A 23,364-nucleotide genomic window follows, 5' to 3' on the forward strand; every position below is an offset into this window, starting at 1 on the left:
CAGAGTGCTCGTAGAGACCCGGAAGACAGTGCTTCAAATCAGTATGGCATCTAACCTGGATAAAATCTGGAAAGCGTTTTTTGCAGGTAGGGCAGGTGAAATAGCCATCATTGACATGGATGGCCACGTGATCTTTAAGAAGATCCAAACGGTCAAAGGACTCGGGACAGAAAATGCAGGAGTATGTTTTCTGGTCCATGTGGAACTTCATGTGGCTCTCGAGAGCACCACTGTTGATGAAGCCCTTGTTGCAGATGTCACAAGTCAGAGGGCAGTTCCCTTCCCTCCCGTGAAACCGCACATGCTGATCCAGTTTGTCCTTTTCGCGAAAGGCCTTCCCGCACTGGAGGCATTTGAACGGCCGAAAGGATTTCCGTATGAACAGGTGCTGAAGAGCTGCGTTCTGAAAGAAACAGAGAGACTATTAGCTTTTAATATGTACAGATTCCACACCCAAATATTTTCAAGATTAAATAGACCGGATCATCAGAGGACCTAAACTTCAAAAAAATGCTTTTGCATTACAGATACTGTCTCCATTTTGCAGAAGGGGAGGCTGTGCCGGCCAGAAGTTAAGGGATATACCTAACAGTTACACACTGAGTTAGGAGAACACAACACAGGAGTTTCCTCCCCAGTCCCTGTTTTCTGCTGATTTAGCTAGCTTTTGACTTTAGGATGGCGTTTTTCTGTAAAATAAAACTGAGTCCTCTCCGAAGCACAGATGTGGGCCTGAGACAAGCTGCAATTCCGGCTGGTTTTTGAGGAGTAGGTCACAAATTCAGCCACCATGCAAAGGAAGGGTCAGCTAGTGCCCTGCCTTTCACTCAGGAGCAGGGCTTATGAAATTCCACAGCCCTTTACAAAATCAGCTTCTGCACCAGAGAGATGTGCAGCAGTGGTTTAGCATTGCCTGGAAAACTTCTGATGGAACATATACATTGAAGAGATGCTGGCCTAAACCCTTCTGTAATTATCAAAAAGTATAGAGTTCAAAACATTACAGCAGGGGCAGAATGGCAGGTTTACGAGCAACAGGTAAGAACTTGTGAGCAATTCGCCTATCTGCCATTTACCATCTATCATGTATGAGAGCCTGAAAATGAAGAAGAAAGATGAAAGACAAGACACACTGGTGCTAAATCAAGAGCAACTCTGATAGATTCTGTTGTCTACTCAAAGGGGAGTTGATCATACCAGTCAAACTTGAGATTGCTTTTCTTGGTAGTGCAAGAAGCTTTAAGAATATTGTGAATTGAGCACAATGCAAGTTGTGCAAATACTCATTTTAAAGTTTAATGTACTAGGCTGCTCTTCTGTTTCTCCAGTCCTACTGCGCGGTTTCTCTTCTCAGTCCTTGCTTTGTTTTGGTGTGTGCTTTCCTTCAGTCTATCTTCTCTGCAACAATCCATGATTGTTACCTCTTCCCCTTCTCCCCTTCTGATACATGTTTAGAGCCATCCCAGCACCGATACCAGCACTGGCTGCTGGAGGAACAGATGCTGCTGGACACATTGCCTGTAGAAAGAGGCAAGTGCGCCCTGCACCTGCATTTCAATATCAGATGAGAACCTGTACATTGGTTAGTGGCAATGCTGGAAGTCAGTCATACCTCTGCACGCGTGAAATCCCACACCACACTATACCCATACTGTACTGGAAGTGCACTGCAATATTGCCATTTCTCTGCAAGAAGTCTAAGGACTCTTCTCCAAAATAAGATCTATACGTCCCCATTTATTGATGCCTTCTCTTTTCACATGTTGCAGACAGAATCTACATCACGATAGTTAAGAGAAATAGCGCTAGAACATTGCCGGCACCTATGCTTACACACGTTCAATATCACATACTTCTCCATGAGATACGTTCAAGACTTCTGCAAACAGATTTCCCTGTTTCCTCTCTCCTTTTCTTGTGGGAAAGTCTGGGCTGACATTTGCTGTGTCCCTTAAGTGCGTGCCAACAGCTGACACTGACAAAGTCAAGTTGGGAGCTCTTCTGCTGGAATGAGGGAGCAGCTTGGGAATACTGTGAAATGCTGTGCTAGAAATTAAATTAGTGAACATGAACGATCCTTTTCACCATCTGAACTGCAGAGGGAAACCTGTACTTTCATTCCAGAAAAAGGAAGATGAGAGCAACTGTTTTGCTATTAAAAAAAAAAGCAAACAGCTTCATACAGGAGCCCCAAACGAGCCCTTCCGTGAATTAGCGTCATCTCCATTCGCCATTTTACAAGCAGAGAAGTGGAGACAATGGGAAACGCAGGTATCTGCTCCAAGTCACACTGTGACTTGGAAAGATGGGACATGTGCTGTGTAAAAATTAACATGTTGCTTGGGAGTCAGAAATATATAATTTTTCCCTTAACTACAGGGATATGCTAATCAACCAAACAGCTGAAGAGATTCACTTCAAGTTCTTAACACCAGTATTACCGTCCTTTGCTATGTGTAATCGCCACCAATCTGACTGGTCAGATAGCAGGCCAGACTTGTATGCCATGTAAATCAACACAGCCCCGGTGCTATCTCAAAGGCTAACCTTTCGGTTAGATAAACTATCAACTATAAAACCAGAAAAAGAGAACTAAGTGTTGTCTCATTAACTGATAACATTGATCCAGTGCAAACAATTGTATAAACAAATCCTCCAAAACTTTAAGATGAATATTATAGTATTTCATCCAAGCAGTTTACTCCTATAATATTCACCTTAAATTTGCAGTTAATTAGTATGAAAAGAACTAGAAGAATGCAAATTGTTATTCAGATAACACTTAGTTCTGCACATTGGTTGCTTAAAGAATGAACATGACAATTTACAATGTGGAGTCAATCAGGAAACACTAAACAGAAGTTGGACAAAACAACATGGAAGGCAATGTTGTTACGTACCATTCGATTAGATACAGCAAAAAGCCACCAAAACAAAAAAAACAAACCTACCTGCAGCTCCAGCTGAGCAGGCAGCATTGAGGGAGAGAAAAATACTTATGTTATGCAATGGACTTTAAGACAGAAGTCTTGACTTCTGCAATAGTCACGCTTCTGCGGGTCACTACGAGGACCAGCTCTTCAGCTAGAGTTTACTCTACTTAGGCAAAACTCCTTTGAGGTTTTTGCCTCAGGAAACACTAAGCAGATCTTCAAGGTTTACCCTGTAGTTAATAACTGCCCAAAGGGAGTTAAAGGGCAAAGATAAAAACCACAGATAATCTTGAAGGTGTTTTGTGACCTTTCATGTTTTCTCAGAGTTGATTAATAATGATGTAATGCATACTACAGAGCCACGGTGAGAATGAAATGCTTTTAGCAGAAGGGAATAATTAGGGCAGGATGACAACAGGGCAAGGATTAGAAAAGTGGAAAAGTTAAGGAGTACAGACTATTTTTTTAACCTCATCTTACTGCCTGTACTCCTTGTTATACTACCAGTTGCATTTCTTTCAGCACAAAGGAAGTGACTGTGCTTTCCAAATCATATCCCTATCCCTGTCAATTGCTTCCTCAGAGTAAAGCCATCATCTATACAAAGGTCATTTTAGGATCAGGTCTGTATGTAAAAAAAAAAAAAGCTATTTGGAAATGCAGATGTTTCTGGGATCAGCATATAGACTCTCTGGACACTGCCCAGAATTGAATTAAAAACATATATTCGTTTTGGCTGCGGACCAAACATTCCTCTATTTGTTACAAGAGTATTTTGAAGGGTAGGTGTACCTCTCTTCAATACTAAGGACATGACTGCTGTATTTAAGGTCTGATCTCCAAGAAAACTCCACAGGCTCTAAAAAGCAGAGGCCGAAAAATGAACTGATCCTATCAGGACTTGAACCCTGGGGCACCAGAGATCAGTGTTTCCAGTTTGAATGAAAGCACTCTCAGAACATCACTGAGATGTTCTGAACCTTAGAAAAGTTGAAGCAATTCACCAAGAATTACTGGTTTTGAAAATTAAATCCTACATGAGTAATAAGGAAGAACTAGAGCTATACAGGTCCCCAAATCATAATCAGGAGTCAAGACTTTCTACCTGTTCTTTGGAAGTGAACGATTTACTAAACATCTTAAACCCAAACATTTGCTTGCTTATAATATGAAGTGCATGTTATTGTAAGAGGGTGCTGTGAGTAGTTGAACTGAATGAGCGCTCGGAGGGTGCTAGAGCTTGCTGTGATTTTTCAGTGCTTAAAAAATAATGCTTGCCAGTATACTCTTATCTCAAGTTCTCATTGCTCACAGTCTGATGCAAAATGGAAAAGTGCTCTGCAACCATCCACCTGCCATTCTGCCAGTGCCCCTATCTGGAAACATCTCCAGGACTCTGCTGAACACAAGCTGCCAGATGTATGGGAAGCTCAGGAGATTTGGAGATACAAACGTGTCACCAAGGACTAAACCACCACTGCACTCCTCTTGGTTATCATCCATTTGTGATGAATTTCCAGGGAACAAAAGACAAGGAAGTAATTTCAGAATTTCTGTCCCTTTCTTTCCACATTTACGGTTTAAGATGATCATAAGTTCAAATCTTGGGTTCAAAAGTTTGGGGAAACAGACACCACCTTCTCTTCCCATCGCACCCAGGCCTCAACTTTCTACCGAGGAAGTGGTGGCATACCGTAAGCAGTAAATACCCATGCTCTTTACTGTCAACACTCAGCATCTGTCTTTGTACTCATTATCCACCCTTGGACACATTCAGTAAAAATCCCCCAAGCTTTTAACATATGAAAACCAAATTACTGGTAGAAACTTGTCATTCAGAGAGTGCAAGCATTTTATACAGTTAAAACTTCCGCAGTCTTAACGTACCCGAGCCAAATTCTTCCTTCAAGATATGCCACTGCATTTATGGGGTACCACCACTGGTCTCGCATATATATATATTGCTAAAACAAAATTTGTCTCAACATCCTCCTGTATGGAAGACTTACTCAACTCTTTTCTAATCCTTTCTCATTCCCTAAAAATGAAGTCAAGTCTTACCCCAACTGCAGCTGTTCCCTTCTGTAATCAAAATTTTACACATGGAAGAAAAAGATTTTAGACTAAATAAACCAATCTCACAGTTACATGGCTTGAAGGATTATTTGCTTGAATCATTTCCCTCCCACACATACTAGAGAAAAAAAAGCTCACCCAGTTGACACAAAGCTCAGGCTCAAAGTGTTTGCTGTCGGTACACAAAGCTCTTAGCGCAGGTTTTAATCTCAAAGACAGGCAGGTTTTTCTACCCCAAGAAAGGATTTTATCACTAAATATCATCATCATCAACTAAGGGGATGTAAACTGAGGTCGCAGTTCCTCTTTGGCAACTATTTGCAAGACAAGAGTTGTGAGAGACACAGATGGTGCTGTGAACGAGTCATTACTCTGTGCCACAGTACCATGATTCAGCCGGCTGTTTGAAGCACTCCTGCTTGCCAGCTTGGAGGGACTGTGTTTCTATCAAAGAATTACTGTGCTGGAATTGAATCAGCTCCAAGTGGTGACCAGTTCTCACTAGCATCTCATGAGATATTAGACCTTTACACGAGATTTTTCTTCCTCTCAGCGCAATGGAAATTGCTAGGAATGAAATGCTTTACTCAGGATTTGGAAATGGATACGACAGTGGGAAAAAGACCAGCTGGTCCTGGCAGGCAGGTTCAGCATTCTCTGGGTTACAGCAAATGGAGAGGGCAAGAGAAGGCATGATCCGCTGTCCTCTTTGCTTACCCTGATACGCTTTGCTCGCCTCATGTCATCTGCTGTCATGGTGCTCTGCGTAGGCACCGTGCTCTCATCGTGCTGCGGCTGGATTTGTAGCGGGTGGTTTTCTGACTGCTGCTCCAGTGCCGACTGCGTCTCTGATGGCACTGGAGTCTGTTCCTGCTGCTCCAACCCATTCAGTGTGGCTTGTCCGGCCTCATCAAACTGCCCCTTGCTGGAAAAATGCAGCAAGTCCTGAAATCGCAAATCATACAACCAGTGATTATTCCCCCCACCCACTGAAAAATACTTTGATAATACTCAGACAACAACAAGATTTCCACATATTTAATCACAAGCTAGAAACAAAATGTGCCTATGCCTATGCTTTCCCAGTGGCTTCCATTGATGCTCCCAGCAGATCACCTCCACCTACAGGAAGAACATTCAGAGCAGCAGAGACAAAGTGCTGCAGGTAGGCGACTCTCTTGGCCATCATATTATCTTGGCTGGTTGGACAGAGACAAGTTCAGTGACCCAGCTGTCAATAGCCAAGCAAGTTCTTCTGCACTCATGACCCTGTTACTGCTTTAACCAAAGATGACATAGGCTGACCTGTGAGAAATTTTACCACCGAACTGACTAGCACAGACCAGAGAAAGCAGAGACTTTCCATCTCGTTGAAATTGTTGTCACTTTGAAACATTATCATGTATTGTTATGCAGCACCTTCTCCTTTCTAAGAAACTGGCTAGAGTGCTGAACTGGAGAGTGACAAACGACATCATTATACTGTGCACTGTGTGTTTTGCTATCCACTTTCCAAGCTCTGCATACTCTCATCTAGCCAGCTGCATACATCACTTACATTTATCACACAAAGCTGTCTTCCTCCTTTTTTTTCGTTAGCATAAAAGAAATGGGAGGGTGTTGGGAGCAGGAAGCACGTGCCAAAAATCTATACTCTTCCCATATAAATTCCAATAACTCCTCTTGGATGGACTCCTCTCTTATTATGAGAGAATAAACATAGATCCTTCCTTGACATCACCTAATGCAACTAAGGAAACTTAAAAGCACAAGCTAGGAAACAGAGCACCAAAAGTATACCATGGCCTCCCGAGCCTGATGTTGTCAAGAGGCAGATGAACTCCTGCCTAGCCATTAGCAAGGCGGGCAGACCTCCAAAGGTTTGGGGCATACCCATGGCCCTGCTCGACTGTACGGACACACATGAGCTAGCTCTGGGCCACGTTCCAAGCTGGCAGGATGTGAGCCACCGCCAGTCCAGAGGCCATTTGAACATGTCAGGATGTGACTGCGCTCAGTAAGCCCAGTCTCTCCCGAACGAAGAGTCTGGGAACAGAATTATGCTTATTTGTCTAAATGGAGTCGGCGTGGGTCACGTCAGCTTGCAAAAAGGGTGATCTCACAACTGCACTTAACGCGACATTTAGGGCAATTCTGCACGCTCAGAAAACAAGTGGCAAGCATTCATAAGCAATGTATACATTCCTCCCTCTGAGTCAGCACTGAACCATGACCCAGGGAGATGCCAGAGAAAAATTCCCGCTCCAGCTATCAGCTTTCAGCTAAGTCATAGAACACAGCCACTGATCCCTTGTGACACCTTTCATAAAAGGACTTGGTGGTAACTTAAGGTCAGCAGTGCAGAGAATTTACCATTTTACTTAAACGCATCACATTAGGTCCCTACAGAACATAACCAACAGCCACAAGCAAGAGAACATTTTGCAATAAGAATGCCTACAGGAGGCCCTTCTGTTAATATTAAAACATCATAAAGAATCATAGCTCAAACAGATTTAATTCTACCAGCAACAGTTACAAGAGCAGACTCTGACCTCACGTTCCAGAAAGGACAAATACAAACCTAAATTCCCATTACAGTTTTACTGTCTAAATTACTTTTGTGATGCTGCTAAACTGCTGCAATAACCTATCTCACTACTAAGTGCTTTGGGATGAAACTTGCTGTAGAACTGCAAGTGATTTTACAGGTTTTTATAGAAGGAAAGTAGCATGCTCCCCTGGCAGAGAATCACAGCTAGAAAACCAAGAATTACTTGGGTATAAATCCAAAGCACACCCTCAATTTGCTCTGATGCTCCAAATTCTTTTAGTCAAGAGTTTACATTCCACATGATTTATTGTTTTTCCTCCTCCCCATCCCCAAAAATATACCTGCGTCCCTTCTTCACATTTTTCCCCATTTTCACTGGTTACTTCCATACGCATAAATTTGGGAGGGCGTCCCGGGCGTCTGCCTGGTCCAAACCGCCTCTTTCCTCGTCCACGACCTCGGCCTCTGGCTCTGCAGAATACATAGTGCTCCAGGTTAGAGACAAAAAAGATGGATTTGGAATCTCCACTGATTTTGTGCATTCTCTCTCAGCATTACTATTCACCCGTACAACTCTGTAACAAAGGCCTGTAGTAAATAATAAAACCTGAAGAAATTCTGGCAGCAAAACAATAGGGTACTGGCTGGTAACTTTTTTTTTTGGTGCTCTATGAGAAATCAAAGTCCAGAACACATTAAAATTTATTTCACTAATCGTGGGACCGACAGGACTACTGGCTTCTAGCAAGTCCTCTGCAACTCTCCTACTTCCAACAGCCCAGTGCATTGGGTGCTGGAAAATATTGTCAGCTAGATGGAACAAGTGCACAAGGAAACAAATTTAAAACCTGAAGCCATAACATCCCTCCCCAAAAAGGTACTTATCCCTTGATGTCTGGCAGTAAACTGAAGGGAATAAATTTTCTGTGTCAAAAATAAAGACAACAAAATGTAGCCACTTGCTAAGTTTCAGAAAAAAGAAGGCACCAATGCTTTCTGCCATCTGATGGATGTTTGTAGGTTCAACTTTTACTAGATCAGGAAGAACTACCTTGCCAGCCCACTGTGCAGCCAAAGCACTAGAAGTTTTGTTCTCCAACCTCTGTATCTGCATACATCTGAGAAGCATCAGTATTTCAATATTGTGCCACTGAAACATGGCCATTTTTTAAGCCATTGGCGAACCACCAAAAGCAAAACCAAATCTCACTGGTTTCGACGGGATATTTATTTCCCCTCAAGCTACTTCTGTCGTAAAGTCTCTTACACCAACCAGCTTCCTGGTGCTATAATCTTACCTGCTGGTGCTGAGCCGTTCTCTCATGGGTACCCAAGCTGGTCAACAAGATTTGTAGGGCAAAGACCCTCCTTTCTGCAAGTTTGGGGAAGCCCCATAGCGATATAGAGACAAAGCTAAAGCTTTTGGTACCTGCTGAAGAAGTCCAGCTTCTCATCATGGGAGTTGAGGTGCTGCTGGAGCTGCTCAGAGCTCATGAAGCGACGATTGCACTCGTAACACGGCCAGTTCTTCTCTTGCTCTCTGAGAACTACGTTCAATTGGAAATGTCAATAACAGCATTTCAGTCACCACCAATTGAACGCCTCATTTTCCCCCCCTGCTCCGCAAACCTTTCTGTCCTCTGTGGGCCATATTTCTCCCCTGAAGGTTAGACTGCTGAATATCCAGGACTGCTCCATTTAAGCTTTGCTTTTATCCCCTCTGCACTGTGGCATGACTACAGCTCATCGCAGAAAAACAAAAAGGTCACTGGGGACAATTCATATGGATGATACACGCTGCTTGAAATTCAGGGAGATTTTGAAATATACCCTTCTATGGAAGAGAGCACCTACAGGATTCTATCCCTGGCATAAAAGTTTGGGGAAGTCAAGAGAAATTTCTCAATGTAAAGCAGTAGCACATCAGTTTATGACACAGACTCAACATTAGACATCAAGGACAGAAACATACCTCTTTCCAGCAGCAACCTAATGCTTCCCACAAACTGAGGCAGAAGGTTAAATTATAGTAATATTAGCACGCGAAAAGTAGCAGAAATAAGTCCCAATAATACAATCTAGATTATCTGGCTCAACTTTTCTTCAACCTAGCAGAAACTTGGGAGCACTATGCAGGCCATACACTTGAAATTAAGAAGTGCAACACCCAACCACCATCACACTGCAGAAACAGAGAGCAGAAGAGCCCAAGTTACCCTTCCTTTCCTCCTCAGATATGTCATGGATCTTCTGGTTCACAAACTCTGCATAAGAGGCAGCGTACCACACCTGCAGCAGGGACACAAGATAACAGAATGCGTGCTTAGATGGAACTAGAACTAAGGGGAATTAATTTGAAAATGGTTTTTAAGCAATACATTTACTTCACTCACCTCAACCACTAACTCTGATTGCTCCTTTCATCCTCAATAATAAAGCCTATTGAGATCAATATGCCCCCACTGAGGAATAAAAGAGCTTTGCTCAGAAAGCATATCCATTTAATTTTAAGGTATGGCCTCCAAATATGAATGTTAATCTCACACATGGCTACCTGTAGTTCTAAAGGAAATAAGATTACTCTCTCTAGACCCAACTGCATGATCGTAAAGGATGGATGTTAGCAGAGTACTGTTAGTTGTTGTACCAAGAGAAGTTTTTAACTCGGGGGATTTCCCATTTCTTTCCCACTCTTTTTACATAGACAATAGGCAGCACTGTCCACAGAGACTCATTTAAAATGTTTCTGAACTTCTGAAGGATTGGAGCAGTATGACAAAGAACGGCCAGGCTGCAGCGTGCTGGACCCACTTTCTTTACAAGAGGGATTTAGCAAGCCTTCAGCAGAGAGAACCACAGGAGGCAGAAAGACAAAGTTTATTAGAGCCTAAATTCAGATGCTCACATTTAGCTGAAAATTCTTGCATCATTTCTCATTTTATCTTACTGCTTAATTTAAATGGTTCCATTTCAGAAGAGATTTCTTCAAGAAGGCATGAAGAGATTTTCAATATTAAAGACCTGGGCAAGTTTGAACTTGCAGTGGGCCTCAGGTGTTTTCACAGCAGTGATGAGCGGCATTTCTAGCTCCGTCAAAGACTCACTAGCAGGTGCATGTTACTTTGCAGGCATCTCACTAGCTGGACAAAGAACAAAGCTTGGAGTCCCTAGACTACTACTCACCTGTCGTGCTACACGGAAGTTCTCAACTTTAACTGACTGATCCTCCTAGCTCAATCTTTGGACAAAGTTTATATGAATGTCTTACTAGGGGAGGAAAACACATTATGGAGCCTAGGTAATTAGCTTTCAATTACCCAACCAATTTTTCCCCAAAAGACACTACTAACACATGAAGCAAGAAAAATGGTGCTTCTACAGGCAGGTCTGTACAGATTTAATTAAAGTCTGATTTCAAATTGATTGAGAAAATGATGTTTGCATACCCTTAAAATGGATTAACAAGTTTTCTAGTGATTTGGCTTAAATTAAAGACTGATTTCAGAGAAACCAAAAAAAAATCCTACTCTTAAAAATCATCATCAGTGTGTAAGTACTTTTGCCCTGATTTAGCTAAGTGTGTTTAAACTTGTTTTTGGTAAATTGTTGCAATCTATGTGAAGAGATGTGAAGAAGAACAAACAATTTCCTGATATTAAAGTTTCTCGGTTACCCCCAGTTCCCCAAAAGATGTTGAAAACAAAGGCCATCTCAGTCAGCCACGCTGCTTTGAGCTCAAAGTAATCAATACATTTTTAGAGGGAACAAAAAGTAACTCACAGGGAAGTCACAATATCCATTATCATTTTCCACATGCAAAGTTTCAAAAGTTCCAGGAAAGTGAGAGACCAGATTCACTTAAGGCACCAGAAAACAAGTCAAAGGCACACAGGACTAACTGGAAAGGTCATCCAGAACTAAAAAGAATAAGACTGCTGCAATAAGAATTAGATTGCATCAGCAAAATACATGCAGTGTAAAGCATGACAGTGACAGACAAATCATTTACATACTCTTCTTTTCAACTTCCTCATTTTTTGACCTGAGCCAAAGCTCATTTAAAACCCATAAGTCAGTGGCTAACTACTAACTGACTTCAGTGACAATTGATTCAGGCCATTATGTGCTTTATCAGAGGAAAACCAGCCCTAAAATTATTTACAGCAATCATTTCTGGCACTTGGAGATGCACTTATTAGGTCACAACTCTACGATTTGATTTCATCAGCAGAAAAACTAATCACGAAACACGAGCAATGCCATACCTTGAGTTCCTGCTTGGGCTCCACGTTTTTAATGGTTGTGTAATAAATATGGTGGCCGTACTGATATGCTACTAGGTTCTGCTCCAAATGGTTTTGAGCCGGACGCACAAACATCATCCAGTTACAAAGAGCCTCGCTAGAAAGTTCAAACCACAGGTCCTCTTGCAAATCTCTGTCTTTTCTGTCACCCTTATCAAGAGACACCTGTAGCAAAATCCAATTACATGTGACTAAACTGCCTGGCAGCAGGTTCAAAAGAATTTTTCTAGGAAAAAAAAACCCCAAACAAAAACCACAAAAAACCCACTACTGCACCCATGCAACTTGTACATCAAGAAAGCAATGAAAGCATAGCTAATTCGCTTTCTTTGCTAACAGGGATCCAGAAACAGGCAGCACTGAGAAAAATGCTTAAAAACAGGTAGAGCTCTAACTAGGGAGACACGATAGACCCTTCCATGGCTTTCAAGGGCAAGAAGCATTCATTAAAAGGGTCAGGCATAGTACTTGACATGTGGCTACAAGTGAGGCACAAAAGAAGCCGTAGCTTTAGTAGGCTACACCACATCAGTTGTCAGATGTTTCTAACTGGCAGACCCACTTCTCCTTTTGTTTCCTGACTTGTGACACTGCCTCAAGCTGGAAGCAGTGCTTCTTTAGCTGAACTGCTGTTGGGTTAGTGAATCTGCCTGTGGTCACAACCTCCTTGTCAGACACTTACCATCAGAGACCAGCGCTCCTAAGACTGTAGGCCTGATCTCCAGCAAATAAAGGACCAATTCCCATAATGGAACCAGTAAGTAAATGGATAGAAGTGAGTCAAATGCATTATACCTCACACTAACGACTTGGCATGGGGAAGGGGAGAAAAATGTCTCCTCTCCCCTACATCTTGTGGGGGAGAGTAGGGAATAAGGGGGAAGAAAAATATTTTTAACTTAAGTTACAGCATGACACAAAATAATGGCTGCAAAACATCCTCAGACAGGGCTGCTATTTTTATGTCCAGATGCTGCTTCACCCCATGGGAGAGTGATTCACAGCACTCAACATTAAAGTTGTATATATCATAACACCATAATGCCAGAATATTCACCATGATTACTGTGTCTCCCTGAATAACAGAGTAGATTTCAAGCCAAAGCAATCTGGGTATTTCCAAGTTATCTGGAGATGGAAGTAACAAAAGAACACCTCCAGTGAAGTAACTGATCAAGGCAGAGCGACACACTCATGAAAAAAATCAGAGCTTAAGCACTCTTCTCCCACACACATGCCCTCTTACCTTCAAATGAATATAACAGTCTTTGAGTTCAGTTTGTCTAACCAAGGGTCCTTCCACAGGTCCAAACTGCGTGCGTTTGGGGATACGCCTTTTGGAGAACACTCCTCCCAAAAACCTGTCTATATAGAGCACCAAGGGGAGGCTGGCTCTCGCCCTGGTCAGCACAGGCCGGTTTGGGATCGGATGCAAAGGTCCATGTTTTGGACACACAGAGGGATGCGCGTTATTACACTCTTCACACCCTACAACACAGAGAGGACATGACTGTCAGGCAGACACGCACCAGCTCAGAAGAGACAGCCTTATCTCTCTCTAAACATCTTTGCCTCAGCTATGGAACATTTATTCCAATAGTCTGACTACATTTTAAAACGTTAGAGAGCGCAGACTCCTGCAAAATGAAGAACAAAGCCGCTCAGAGGCTCCACCTAAGATAGAACCTTGTCTTTTCAGCAAGGCAGCTCAATACGAGTCAATGTTTCTGGGTATAAAGGGGTTTACTTATTACTGCTAAAATCTGAATGCTTTTCAGCTCCATTTACTAGAGGGTGGATGGAGGGGAAAGAAAAGAAAGGAGGGCAGCCAATTCTCTACATACTACTTCATATGCTTACACAAATCATTGGGATCAAAGGGTCGAGGTGGATCCGGATCCCATTCATCCATGTCAGTGTCTTCCCCATCTTCATCCTCATCTTCATCCTCATCATCTTCCTCTTTTGTTTCCATCCTTCCCATTTGATTCTGCAGAGGTGCTAATGGGTCAGAACCATCCACTGCCTCCATAGGAGGTAACACCTGATTATGCACCGGTAACGATGCCTGAGGAGAGAATTCACAACAAACAATCCAAATTGATTCACAAGGAAAAACGCTCTTACAAAGACAAGCAATGAAGGTTCTCGCCAAGTCTAACCTTTCTGCTCCCTTTGGAAATGGAAAGAAGGACAAGCGAAAGTGAAGCAACATGATAAACCATTGCTGAGGGATGTCGCGCATCACTGCTGCTGACAGGCTCACTCAGGACGACAGCTCTGTGTTACTACCTAGCTCTACCCTGCCAAGGGCTGGCTGCTCAGGAGAAGAAACTGAAATCAGAGAAGTTCTGGACTCTCACAGAAGGTCTGAAATGAAGTCCAGGCTCTGTGGAAATTATCTAGAGCCTAAAGCTTTATTTTAACCTCTTCTGTACAAGCAAGAGAACCCACACTTTGGCACATGGTCTTTCCTCTCCTATCATACAATCAAACAAAAACAATCCCCAAAGCACACATGTAGAGATCAATAAGGGATGAGACAACATGGAGACTAGATAAAAGCTATGGGACATGGAGGACAGTTGAGGGCATTGTACTCTCTCACCGATTTTCAAGTTTATCCCTTTATTTCCCTAGGAAAAAAATGCAAAAATTAACTGAAGTGCACTGCACAGGATATTCCATCACCCACGCCAGTTTCTCAGGTAGAGAACAAGAAATACTCCGCACAGTAAAGCTGTCTTAAAAGATTGGCAAAGAGACCCAGTGGATGTTAGTCCTATGTGACAGTCAGCATTACACCTTCTGTTAACTCTGCTTTTCAAAGCTGAAGAGAGTATTTTAAGGTGGTTGCTCAAGACAGAACAATCTGTAGAACAGGTTTCTCTGTATATTAAATACGCAATCTCTCCCTAAAAAAACCCCCACACATTCCATGGTGAGACTATGAAAGACAGTACAAATCTGTGCTACAGCTTTCTCGCATCTTCCATATCACTCAGACATGTTTCACCACCTGAGACAATGGAGCAATGAAATCGGTGCACTCGTACAGTTAAAAGAAAAGGGTGCCTGGCAACTTACTCTATCTGCTTGTGGACCCTGCTCCAGACCCATTTGCTGGGGGGGTTCGGCAACGTTGCCGAGCACGGACAGGTTGGTGGGATTCATGCTTTGAGCAGCAGCAGGCAAGAGCACAGTTACCTAAAATTATAGGCACTCATTTTAGCACTGCGTCATTTCCATCAGTCACATACGGGCAGTGCCCTGCATGCAAAGCTCCCTCAAGTCCTACACTAGGTCAAAACCTGCAGCATTTTAATGATTTTTTTTTTTTTAATTTTTTTTTGTTAGTAGAGATGATGGACTTGGACAAAACCTGCAGATCAAGGGACAAAGGGAAAGGCTTCAAAAAAATCAGTCTAGATTTTGCAGTCTTTGAGTTTCGTATCTCCCACTTTTGGCTTTAAATTCAGGTTCTATCCAGCCAGGGTTCAAATTGCACTAAAAACAGATGCAAGGAGCTCTTTAGCTCTTGGAAAAACCAGTGGTTTGGGGTCTTTTTCTCTTCTATCTCCAAATTTGCCTTTTTTTTTTTTTTAAGGGAAAAGGTAAAGAAGGAAAAAGCAGCATCTCTTCTTTTTGCCTATCTTTCTTTTGCTGAAGTCAACCAAGATTCATTATAAAAACAAGAGTGTGTATTGACCTCATTGGAAGATCAAGCACTCAAATGAGAGAATTCCAACATTTTTTCTTTACATTATTTGGTCACACTATACATTTTTGCTTGGTTTCATACTCTTTTTTTTGTGTAGTTACAAGAAAATGAATACCTATTACCATACTGCTCCCACCCATTCAGTGATAAAACAAAGCAGAATTAAGATCCTAGGAATCACCTTTCCTGTCTCTTGTTTCCTGCTCATCTATACAGGAATTTGCACCGTTACCCTGCATGATTTTTCATCCTTCTCTACAGCTGACATCCTGTGGCTTCTAGTTTGTGCCTCTGACTGTTGGACAGCTTTTCCACTAAAATTAAATCCCCTGCCCCTCTACAGAGTGTTTAATAAATATCAGATAAAACTGAGAACAGCGAGTTGTGCCAACAGTGACGGAGCAGACAAGAAAATCCATAACAAGTAGATAGGCAGTCTTAAAACTTCAAATCTAGTTGTTTTGTTTAAAGAGGTATGAAGAGTAATTTATGAAACTGCTTAAAAACCACAGCAAAAAGACTTCAGGGAACCGTGTGACAGTGAGGAGAAAACCGCCAAGGCGACAGCTGAACCAAGCTGTCTGGTATTGGCATTTCTGATGCCAAGTGGCAACAGAAAAGGCATCATTATTCAATGGCACACCTCCAGGTCTGCCAGCTACGAGATGTTCACACGAGCTTGTGTCTATTTGTACCTCATATTAGCATTTCCTACTACTAATCACACTTCAAACATATCCTTACTTTCACTTCCATGTCAGACACTTGCAAGGAACATAGGCATTACTTTTAAAAACCCTTCCATTTCTTTTTAAAATAAAGTTTCTTTTCAAAGACAAGAGGAGCTTTGATTAGTATTTTTAATATTTGTTGTCAGTTCGGGGATGTCCCACATGAAATGTTGATGTAAAAACACCTGCAGAGGCCGGAGCTGCCACAATGAGGGACTAACTATTCACAGGCAAACAAACATCTCTGCTGGGACTGCTGTCAGTGTTGGAAGGGAGGACGGACTGAGGACACACAGACAAGTGCTCACGCCCTTGATACTCAATGTGGGATAGCTACAGCACACCGTCTCTGCTCTCAGAGTGTCATTTGCACTGCAGATATAAGTAATCTCTACTTTTAATTAGATCATATATTTATTTGTAAGATGAGCCTTAAGACAATTAAATAGGATTTCCAGAATGACACTCTGACTACCTCCAGAGAACTGGAAAAAAAACAGGTGACACCTTTACTGTGTCAGTCATATCGTTTCCCATCTGTGCCTCAAAAGTTTAGAGCTCTTTTAGCAAGAAGAAAGTTTATTTTCAGTGCACATTCAACCCTTCACTCTGCCCCTAGACTGTCAATAAATACGTATTTTCATGACAGCATTAGTAATGATCTAATGTGTCAATTCACAGATGCCATTAAAAACTCCCCAAGCAGTAATGATTTTAAGTCTCGATGACAAGCGGAGAATTTCGACTAGAAATCTAGATCTGAAAGCACCTATACCTGATTACAACAATGCAGTCCCCAAAGATACTAGTAAAAGTTATCAACAAAACCTTCACATCCACGATAGATAAAAAAGAAAAATCATCAAAACTTTACAAATGCAGGCTCCAGTTTTGTTCTGTTCCTCACCCACTTCACGCTGGCGAGCACATCAGACCTGAGATGCCCTTGTAAGGTAAGGGAGCCAGTAACTGAACTACTTCAGCTTTTACAATTAATTTCCTGTGACGTTTCTAGTAAATCTACAATTTGATCCAAAATTTCTATCCCTTGAGAGCCTTTCTGAATTTAAAGGCATTTGGATGTGAATCTGTACAAGGACCCAGTCTTTCCAGAAGGACATTAAAATAAAGTCAGCCACATCACCTCGTCAACTTAAAGAGACACTGTTAAAAGAGTTTTCATTATATTTAGGGCAGTAAATGAGTATTTTTATTGAACGTGAATTAAAAAACAAACCAAAGCCTCAAGCACTCTTAACTTTCTATTGACATTCATGCACTAACCAAGATAATAGCAGCTTGTTATCATAAGCTTTTTGCTCCTGATCACTGGCATGACAGCACATGACCGAGGATTGCCATTTGACAAATTCAGAGATCAGTTATTATGCTCTACTGCCACAACAAGGTCCCTCTACCTTCAGTAACAGTTTCAGGCCCAAGGAAATTAATGTCTCTTTCTTACCTGCTGGGTGGTGGCATCCTGTTGGACGTAAGCCACTTGGGACGGATCTGTAAACAGAGTCTAGACAAAGTGAAAAAAGCTTATCAAACCGGCCTTGGGGTTGTTTCCTCCCAACTCACACAAAAATTACCCTGTCACCAAGAAGTGATCCACATTAGATCATTTGCTAACTTCTAATCTGCCTATTACCACAACAGACTAATCCAACTTACCCATGTGAACCCACATGCATAGAGATTAAACTAAAATTAGGTAGTGCTCCATAAAAAGATATTAACATATTTACGTGGCACTTTTCATCTATATACTTAAAGTGCTTCACAGGATTTTATTTTAAATACAGATACCACTTTGTCAATTGCCGATTTGATAAATTCTACAGAACGAGTTCAATAGCTGTACGAAAGCTAAGTAACACCTGAGGGCAGGACAGATGACGACTATTAACTTTATCCTTCTGCAAATTCTCAAGAGCATTCCTCAAAAGAAAGCATGCACATATCAGGCATATCCTATAAGTGAATTTGATACGACCAGGACAGTGGTTGGTTAATTTCTTAGAAGACGTGCCAACTCCAATATTCTTACAGTAGCCTGCAAGAACTGCCCAGACAGGAGGGCTTCTCCCTAGCAAAATGCAAGGCACAGATGAAAATTAAGTATTGACTGAGGTTGGCCTTGCTTACTTGCCAAAACTTGAAATATCTGAGCTTGTAGCAGTCTGGCTCCAACAAAATGAAGCATGGAATAACACAAATTCCATTAGCGCTTTGATAATTTCATCTCAGTTGCATGGCAGTGTCTTAATATTACACCTCCTTTGACAAAATTATAGTATTCAGAGTTTGAGTGACTTGGTCAGTAACTTCCTGGGAAATATCCTCTCAAAACATCTTATCCTTTCAGAACATCCCACCATATAGAAGTTGCTTTTATATAACAGCTAAGAACTGCACAATAGAGAGACCACGCCGCGCAAGGCTATGCCAGTGTTGCTGCGGGTGTCATGTACGCGCACTTTGTAGCATCGCTAATCTGTCCTGTCAGCAAAGACAATATCAAATATTCTCGACAAAGCATGCCTGTTCCTCTTTTTATCTGTCCACACAGAGGTACAGATGCATACTATATTAACTCCACATAAACGCATGCTGTCAGAAAATAAAACGGTATTTGATATAATTACAAACAACAACAACAACCCAGGTCTATAAAATCAACAACTTCTCTGAAGAGAGACTACAAAGTTAGGTTGAATACACTGAGATCGTCTGCAAAAAGACATGACTGTTATTGTAACTATCAATTATGAGAACTGTACTATGCAAAACAAGGACTCTTCCAGAGGACACTTAGACCGCTCTTAGCATTTTACTGAACACAACAGAGGCAGAATTTCTGGAGAGATTATCCATGTTTTGGAAAACACCTTTGATTTAATTATAATTTCATCCACCTTCAGTGAAATAACCAGCATTCCATAATTCATAGCCTCGACATCCTTTACCACATTTGCACATCAGAAAAATGAACAGCATGAAGTCCCTGTTCAGCAATGGGCAGATAAAAACATTGAGAGCAACTGCCTGCTATTTTCCAGTCGTATCACTTGGCTGGTAGCTGGCTTTCATCTCAAACAAGATTGTTTTGTTTTCTAAGTGCCAAAAATGGGGCGGGCTCAGAACCACACATGCCTGCGTAGCTTCCACGGGATGGATGTAAACGAGTGTGTGCTCCGAGGTGTCCACGGAGGTGTAGGAGGTGCCATCCGCCGTGTAGACCACCTGCTGCGAGGGACGGTCCTGCTCGTCGCTGTACACAATCTGTGCCACTGTCCCCCCCTCCGGGACAAAGTGCACCTGGAAGACAAACAGATCCTGTACTGAAACATATGCCTATGGGAAACAATGCAAGACACAAGTGCCTTGGAAAGCAGAGACTACCCCATGTCCCAACTACCTAGCCAATTGTTTTAAACACAATAAAAACCTCACTGTATAGTACACATTTAAAATCTCATCTGAATTATGCTAGCAACATGGAAATCTGGACTTAAGAACTACCACCAGTTTCCGGTTTTACTCCACATTTTAACTCAAGACTTAACTGGTATAAAGGGCACCTTCCCATACTTCTTCCATGATGCTTTGAAAATTCATAAGAGAAAGTTCAGATTTGAACTGCTGTATCTATGGGATTTATTGGTATATTGTTTCCCTTTATTGTCATTTTCCTTTCTGGATTTATGATAATTACTTCATTCAGCTAGTTCTGTAGTTGGAGGTAATTTTTTTCTGTTTGATGAACTGCTAACAGAATCTATTAACTTTGATGCTGCTTCAAGTAATAGTATTGCACCTATCATGAGGCAGCAATAGCATATGTTAGATTGCTTCTCTGTAGTACGTACATACTGTATCAGTAGAAAATTCAACTATTTAAGCAGAGAAACATATAAATGAAAGCATTAAGCTATGACTCCAAGGACTACTGGAACGAGTTACATCTAGGGCAGCAATTTAAATCCAAACAAGTTGATTTTGACAGAGCATTATGATCATAAATAATGACTAGCGGCGTAACTTAAACAAGCTACAATACTTAATTCCAGTGGCAAGAGGAACATGTTTAGCTTTTGACACCGTTTACATGCTGAAAACCATTTTCAGCACATGGGAAAAATAGGACAGTTAGCGAGAAACCTAGTTTTAGCATCCATGTTCATATTCACATAAAATGTTTTCCCATAAAATGATGCCACAGTTACAGATTTTATTTACTTTGTTTCACCTTTAGTTTTTGTTTCAGAAGACACCTGGTACTCCCCTGCGGATGCTAAGTGCTGATTCTGTACAATAAATCCTCACGCAAACACTACGGTAAGGATGCATGCAGTGTTTCACATTTGGAGAGCACTCTGCAAATACTAATTAAGCCTTATAACTGCCACATGCAAACAACAGTACAGTTATCCCACTGTATAGATAACAGAACACAGACCATTGAAAAGTGCCTTTCTTTGCAAATTTCAAAGCTGGAAATCACCAGGAAAGCCAAAATTTCTCAGCTTGTGGGTCAGATGACAGGCAGCACCCTTGTCATAACATATTCAAAAGAATAAATCAATTTACAGTCTTCTAGAATTTCTCAGCTGTATTGCCTCGGAGACAGAGGACCTAGCTGCATACATAAGAATCTGACTGTATTAGTCATTAACAATTAACATTTCTCCCTTCCCTACTACCCAGATATCTGACTGGAAAAAAATTATTCATATTACTTTCCCCAAGGTCCACCCACAGCTCCAACTGATTCGACTGATGCCATCAAAATGGGCTGCCACAGACCACAGATTTTGTTAATATTCATTAATCTGAATATCCTTTCACTTTCCCACATGGTTATACATATATTTGGACACTGAAACGTCTACAGCCACTGGCTGGTTTCACTTAGCTTGTTTCAGATGTCTGTGCATTCACCGCTGCAGTTTGCACAGCTCGCTGAATGCAGCTTTAATCCGAAATCACCGCAGACACGTTTGTATCTCTCCTCAAATGAAAGCTGAGTTTCCCAACTATAAAAAATGGTCGAATGGGAATGCCTGCTTGCTAAGCCACCACACCGAGCCCAATTCAGCCTGAGCAGAAACCGAGAGCTCTGGAAGGCACTAGTCACCTGAGCAGTATTCTGTTCCTGCTCAGCAGAGTCAGGCCACACCTGAGGACTTTCCTCTTTTGAGTCCATCTCCTCCCTGCCATGGTGCTCCATGATGAGAGAGATCTACTGGAGGAATGTCTGGCTGAATAGATTCACCTCTTCACTGTGCTTCTACCTCCAGAAGACAAGGTGATCTTCAGTAACATGGCTATAAGAAAAAAGAGAAGAGGATGGAGGTATTAAAACAAGTGTAACACATGGAACAGAGGTATGAGGTATTATCATCAGCTACTGCACTACAGTAACACATTACCAGAGTAAAGCAGGTTTGGGGCTTTACAAACATGTGCATTCTCATTTACCATGCTCAAATTCTGCTGTGTAATACTTTTTTGTGCCCTATTAAGGGAGAAACAAGTCAACCATTGCTACAATTGCACTGAAGAATTATACTGAATGCCTCCTGCACGGAAAGATTATACTGAATGCCTCCTGCTCTTCTTTCCTTGGCCACAGGCCAGCCACAAAACATTCTTCACATTGTCCTTCTGGCACCTACAGGCCCAGAAATCAATAAACGATGCAGAAAATTGACCTTAAGCTTCCAACAAGAAAACACTATGTTCAGAGATGCATCACCAGTTTCTCGATTCGTCTGAAAGAGGTTTTGTTCGAGAACCAACTGGCTTGACATCTACAGGCAGCTTTCACCTTGTACTAAACCGCAGCCCCAGTTGGTATTCAGGCAGTGTTACAATAGACAACTTATAGAAAAAGAACAATGAAACTTAAACTCTAATTCATGCGAGTCCGAAGATCCTGACAAAATGCTTCCAAGCTAGGTTTTATTCACCTCTCACAATTTTATGGGGGCCTCTCAATCTGCCATTGGGAATCTCAGAAGTGTAATTTACAGCTCTGGTGATTGGTTTAGTCAGTGGTTCAGCACCTTCCCAATCCTTCGTCTCTAATGTCATATTAAATCACATGCCCAGGAATTAGTATGAGGCAGAGCCTATTTCATTTTTCAGCTAGTCCAATTAACTTTATTTTATACCGAGTGTCTCGCTGGGCTGATCCACTGCCAGTACCCCGTCTGTGCACCAGGAAAAAAGCAGAAGGCTCCTTGCTGATGCTTTCATTCATTTGCATTTTAAATGCAAATTATTTTAGTCATAATTTATTCCCATAAATGCTAGCAGTTGGCTTGTCATTGACTAACTAAAAAAAGATAAGGAGAAAAAAAAAAGCAGCAGGCACTTTCTGCCTTCTGCTAATTTTGCCAGCAACAAATAAGCTTTGCAGACCCAGGCACTGACTGTACCACTGGTCCTGGCCAGAACATATAAATCAATTGTACAGCAAATTCTCAGGCTAACGTCACTGAACTGCACGGTGGAAAAAAAAAGTAATCATATTACTTCCACATATACAAAGAAAAACTGTGGGAAAGATATTTTTGGGTATCGCTGGACAGTAAGTCATGCCATTATGGGTGACTAGAGCCTAACATTTGCTGTCTCATGCTGAGCAGCACAGTACACATGTGCCACACGGTCCCACATACAGCCTGAGGTTCTGGGATAAAGGAACAGAAATCCTATCTGCATTAATATTATTTGATACAAAACATCCACAAAATGCACTGAGGAGAAAAGGAAAAAGAGAAATACATGTAACTGCGTGCAATGCTTTTGCTAGGGGATCTCATTGGTATGAAAAAATGAAGTGCAGCAAACAATGATTAGGACTGATAAACACCAGCCTTGCTCTTCATGTATTGAAAGCCAGGGTGATTTACAAATAAATATTATTTTTTATATATATTACAGCACACACAAGCAGCGATATATAAATATCATCCATCCCTACGTAGCACCTTTCATCCAGCTATCTCAAAGCTACTTCTTACGTTATTAA

The 23,364-nt window shown here is 41.6% G+C and overlaps 1 protein-coding gene across 8 annotated transcripts in view; it reads right to left on the minus strand.

The window, feature by feature from the left end:
* Window positions 1-23,364, minus strand: part of PRDM10 (PR/SET domain 10) — a 45,277-nt gene that overhangs the window by 13,901 nt on the left and 8,012 nt on the right. For 5 of the 8 annotated variants that reach the window (XM_075774827.1, XM_075774825.1, XM_075774830.1 and 2 more), the window contains 12 exons: window positions 21,463-21,652; window positions 19,479-19,643; window positions 17,785-17,844; window positions 14,955-15,074; window positions 13,728-13,935; window positions 13,114-13,355; window positions 11,829-12,032; window positions 9,780-9,852; window positions 8,993-9,110; window positions 7,905-8,034; window positions 5,727-5,954; window positions 56-403 (listed from right to left, as the gene is read on the minus strand). In XM_075774827.1, the coding sequence (XP_075630942.1) occupies window positions 56-403; window positions 5,727-5,954; window positions 7,905-8,034; window positions 8,993-9,110; window positions 9,780-9,852; window positions 11,829-12,032; window positions 13,114-13,355; window positions 13,728-13,935; window positions 14,955-15,074; window positions 17,785-17,844; window positions 19,479-19,643; window positions 21,463-21,555 (1,989 nt within the window). In that variant the 5' untranslated portion in view covers window positions 21,556-21,652. The remainder of the gene's footprint in view (window positions 1-55; window positions 404-5,726; window positions 5,955-7,904; window positions 8,035-8,992; window positions 9,111-9,779; window positions 9,853-11,828; window positions 12,033-13,113; window positions 13,356-13,727; window positions 13,936-14,954; window positions 15,075-17,784; window positions 17,845-19,478; window positions 19,644-21,462; window positions 21,653-23,364) is intronic. The other 3 variants (XM_075774833.1, XM_075774832.1, XM_075774831.1) reach the window with 2 other exon arrangements.

Source organism: Balearica regulorum, chromosome 23 (genome assembly GCF_011004875.1).
Source record: "Balearica regulorum gibbericeps isolate bBalReg1 chromosome 23, bBalReg1.pri, whole genome shotgun sequence".
NCBI lineage: Eukaryota > Metazoa > Chordata > Aves > Gruiformes > Gruidae > Balearica > Balearica regulorum.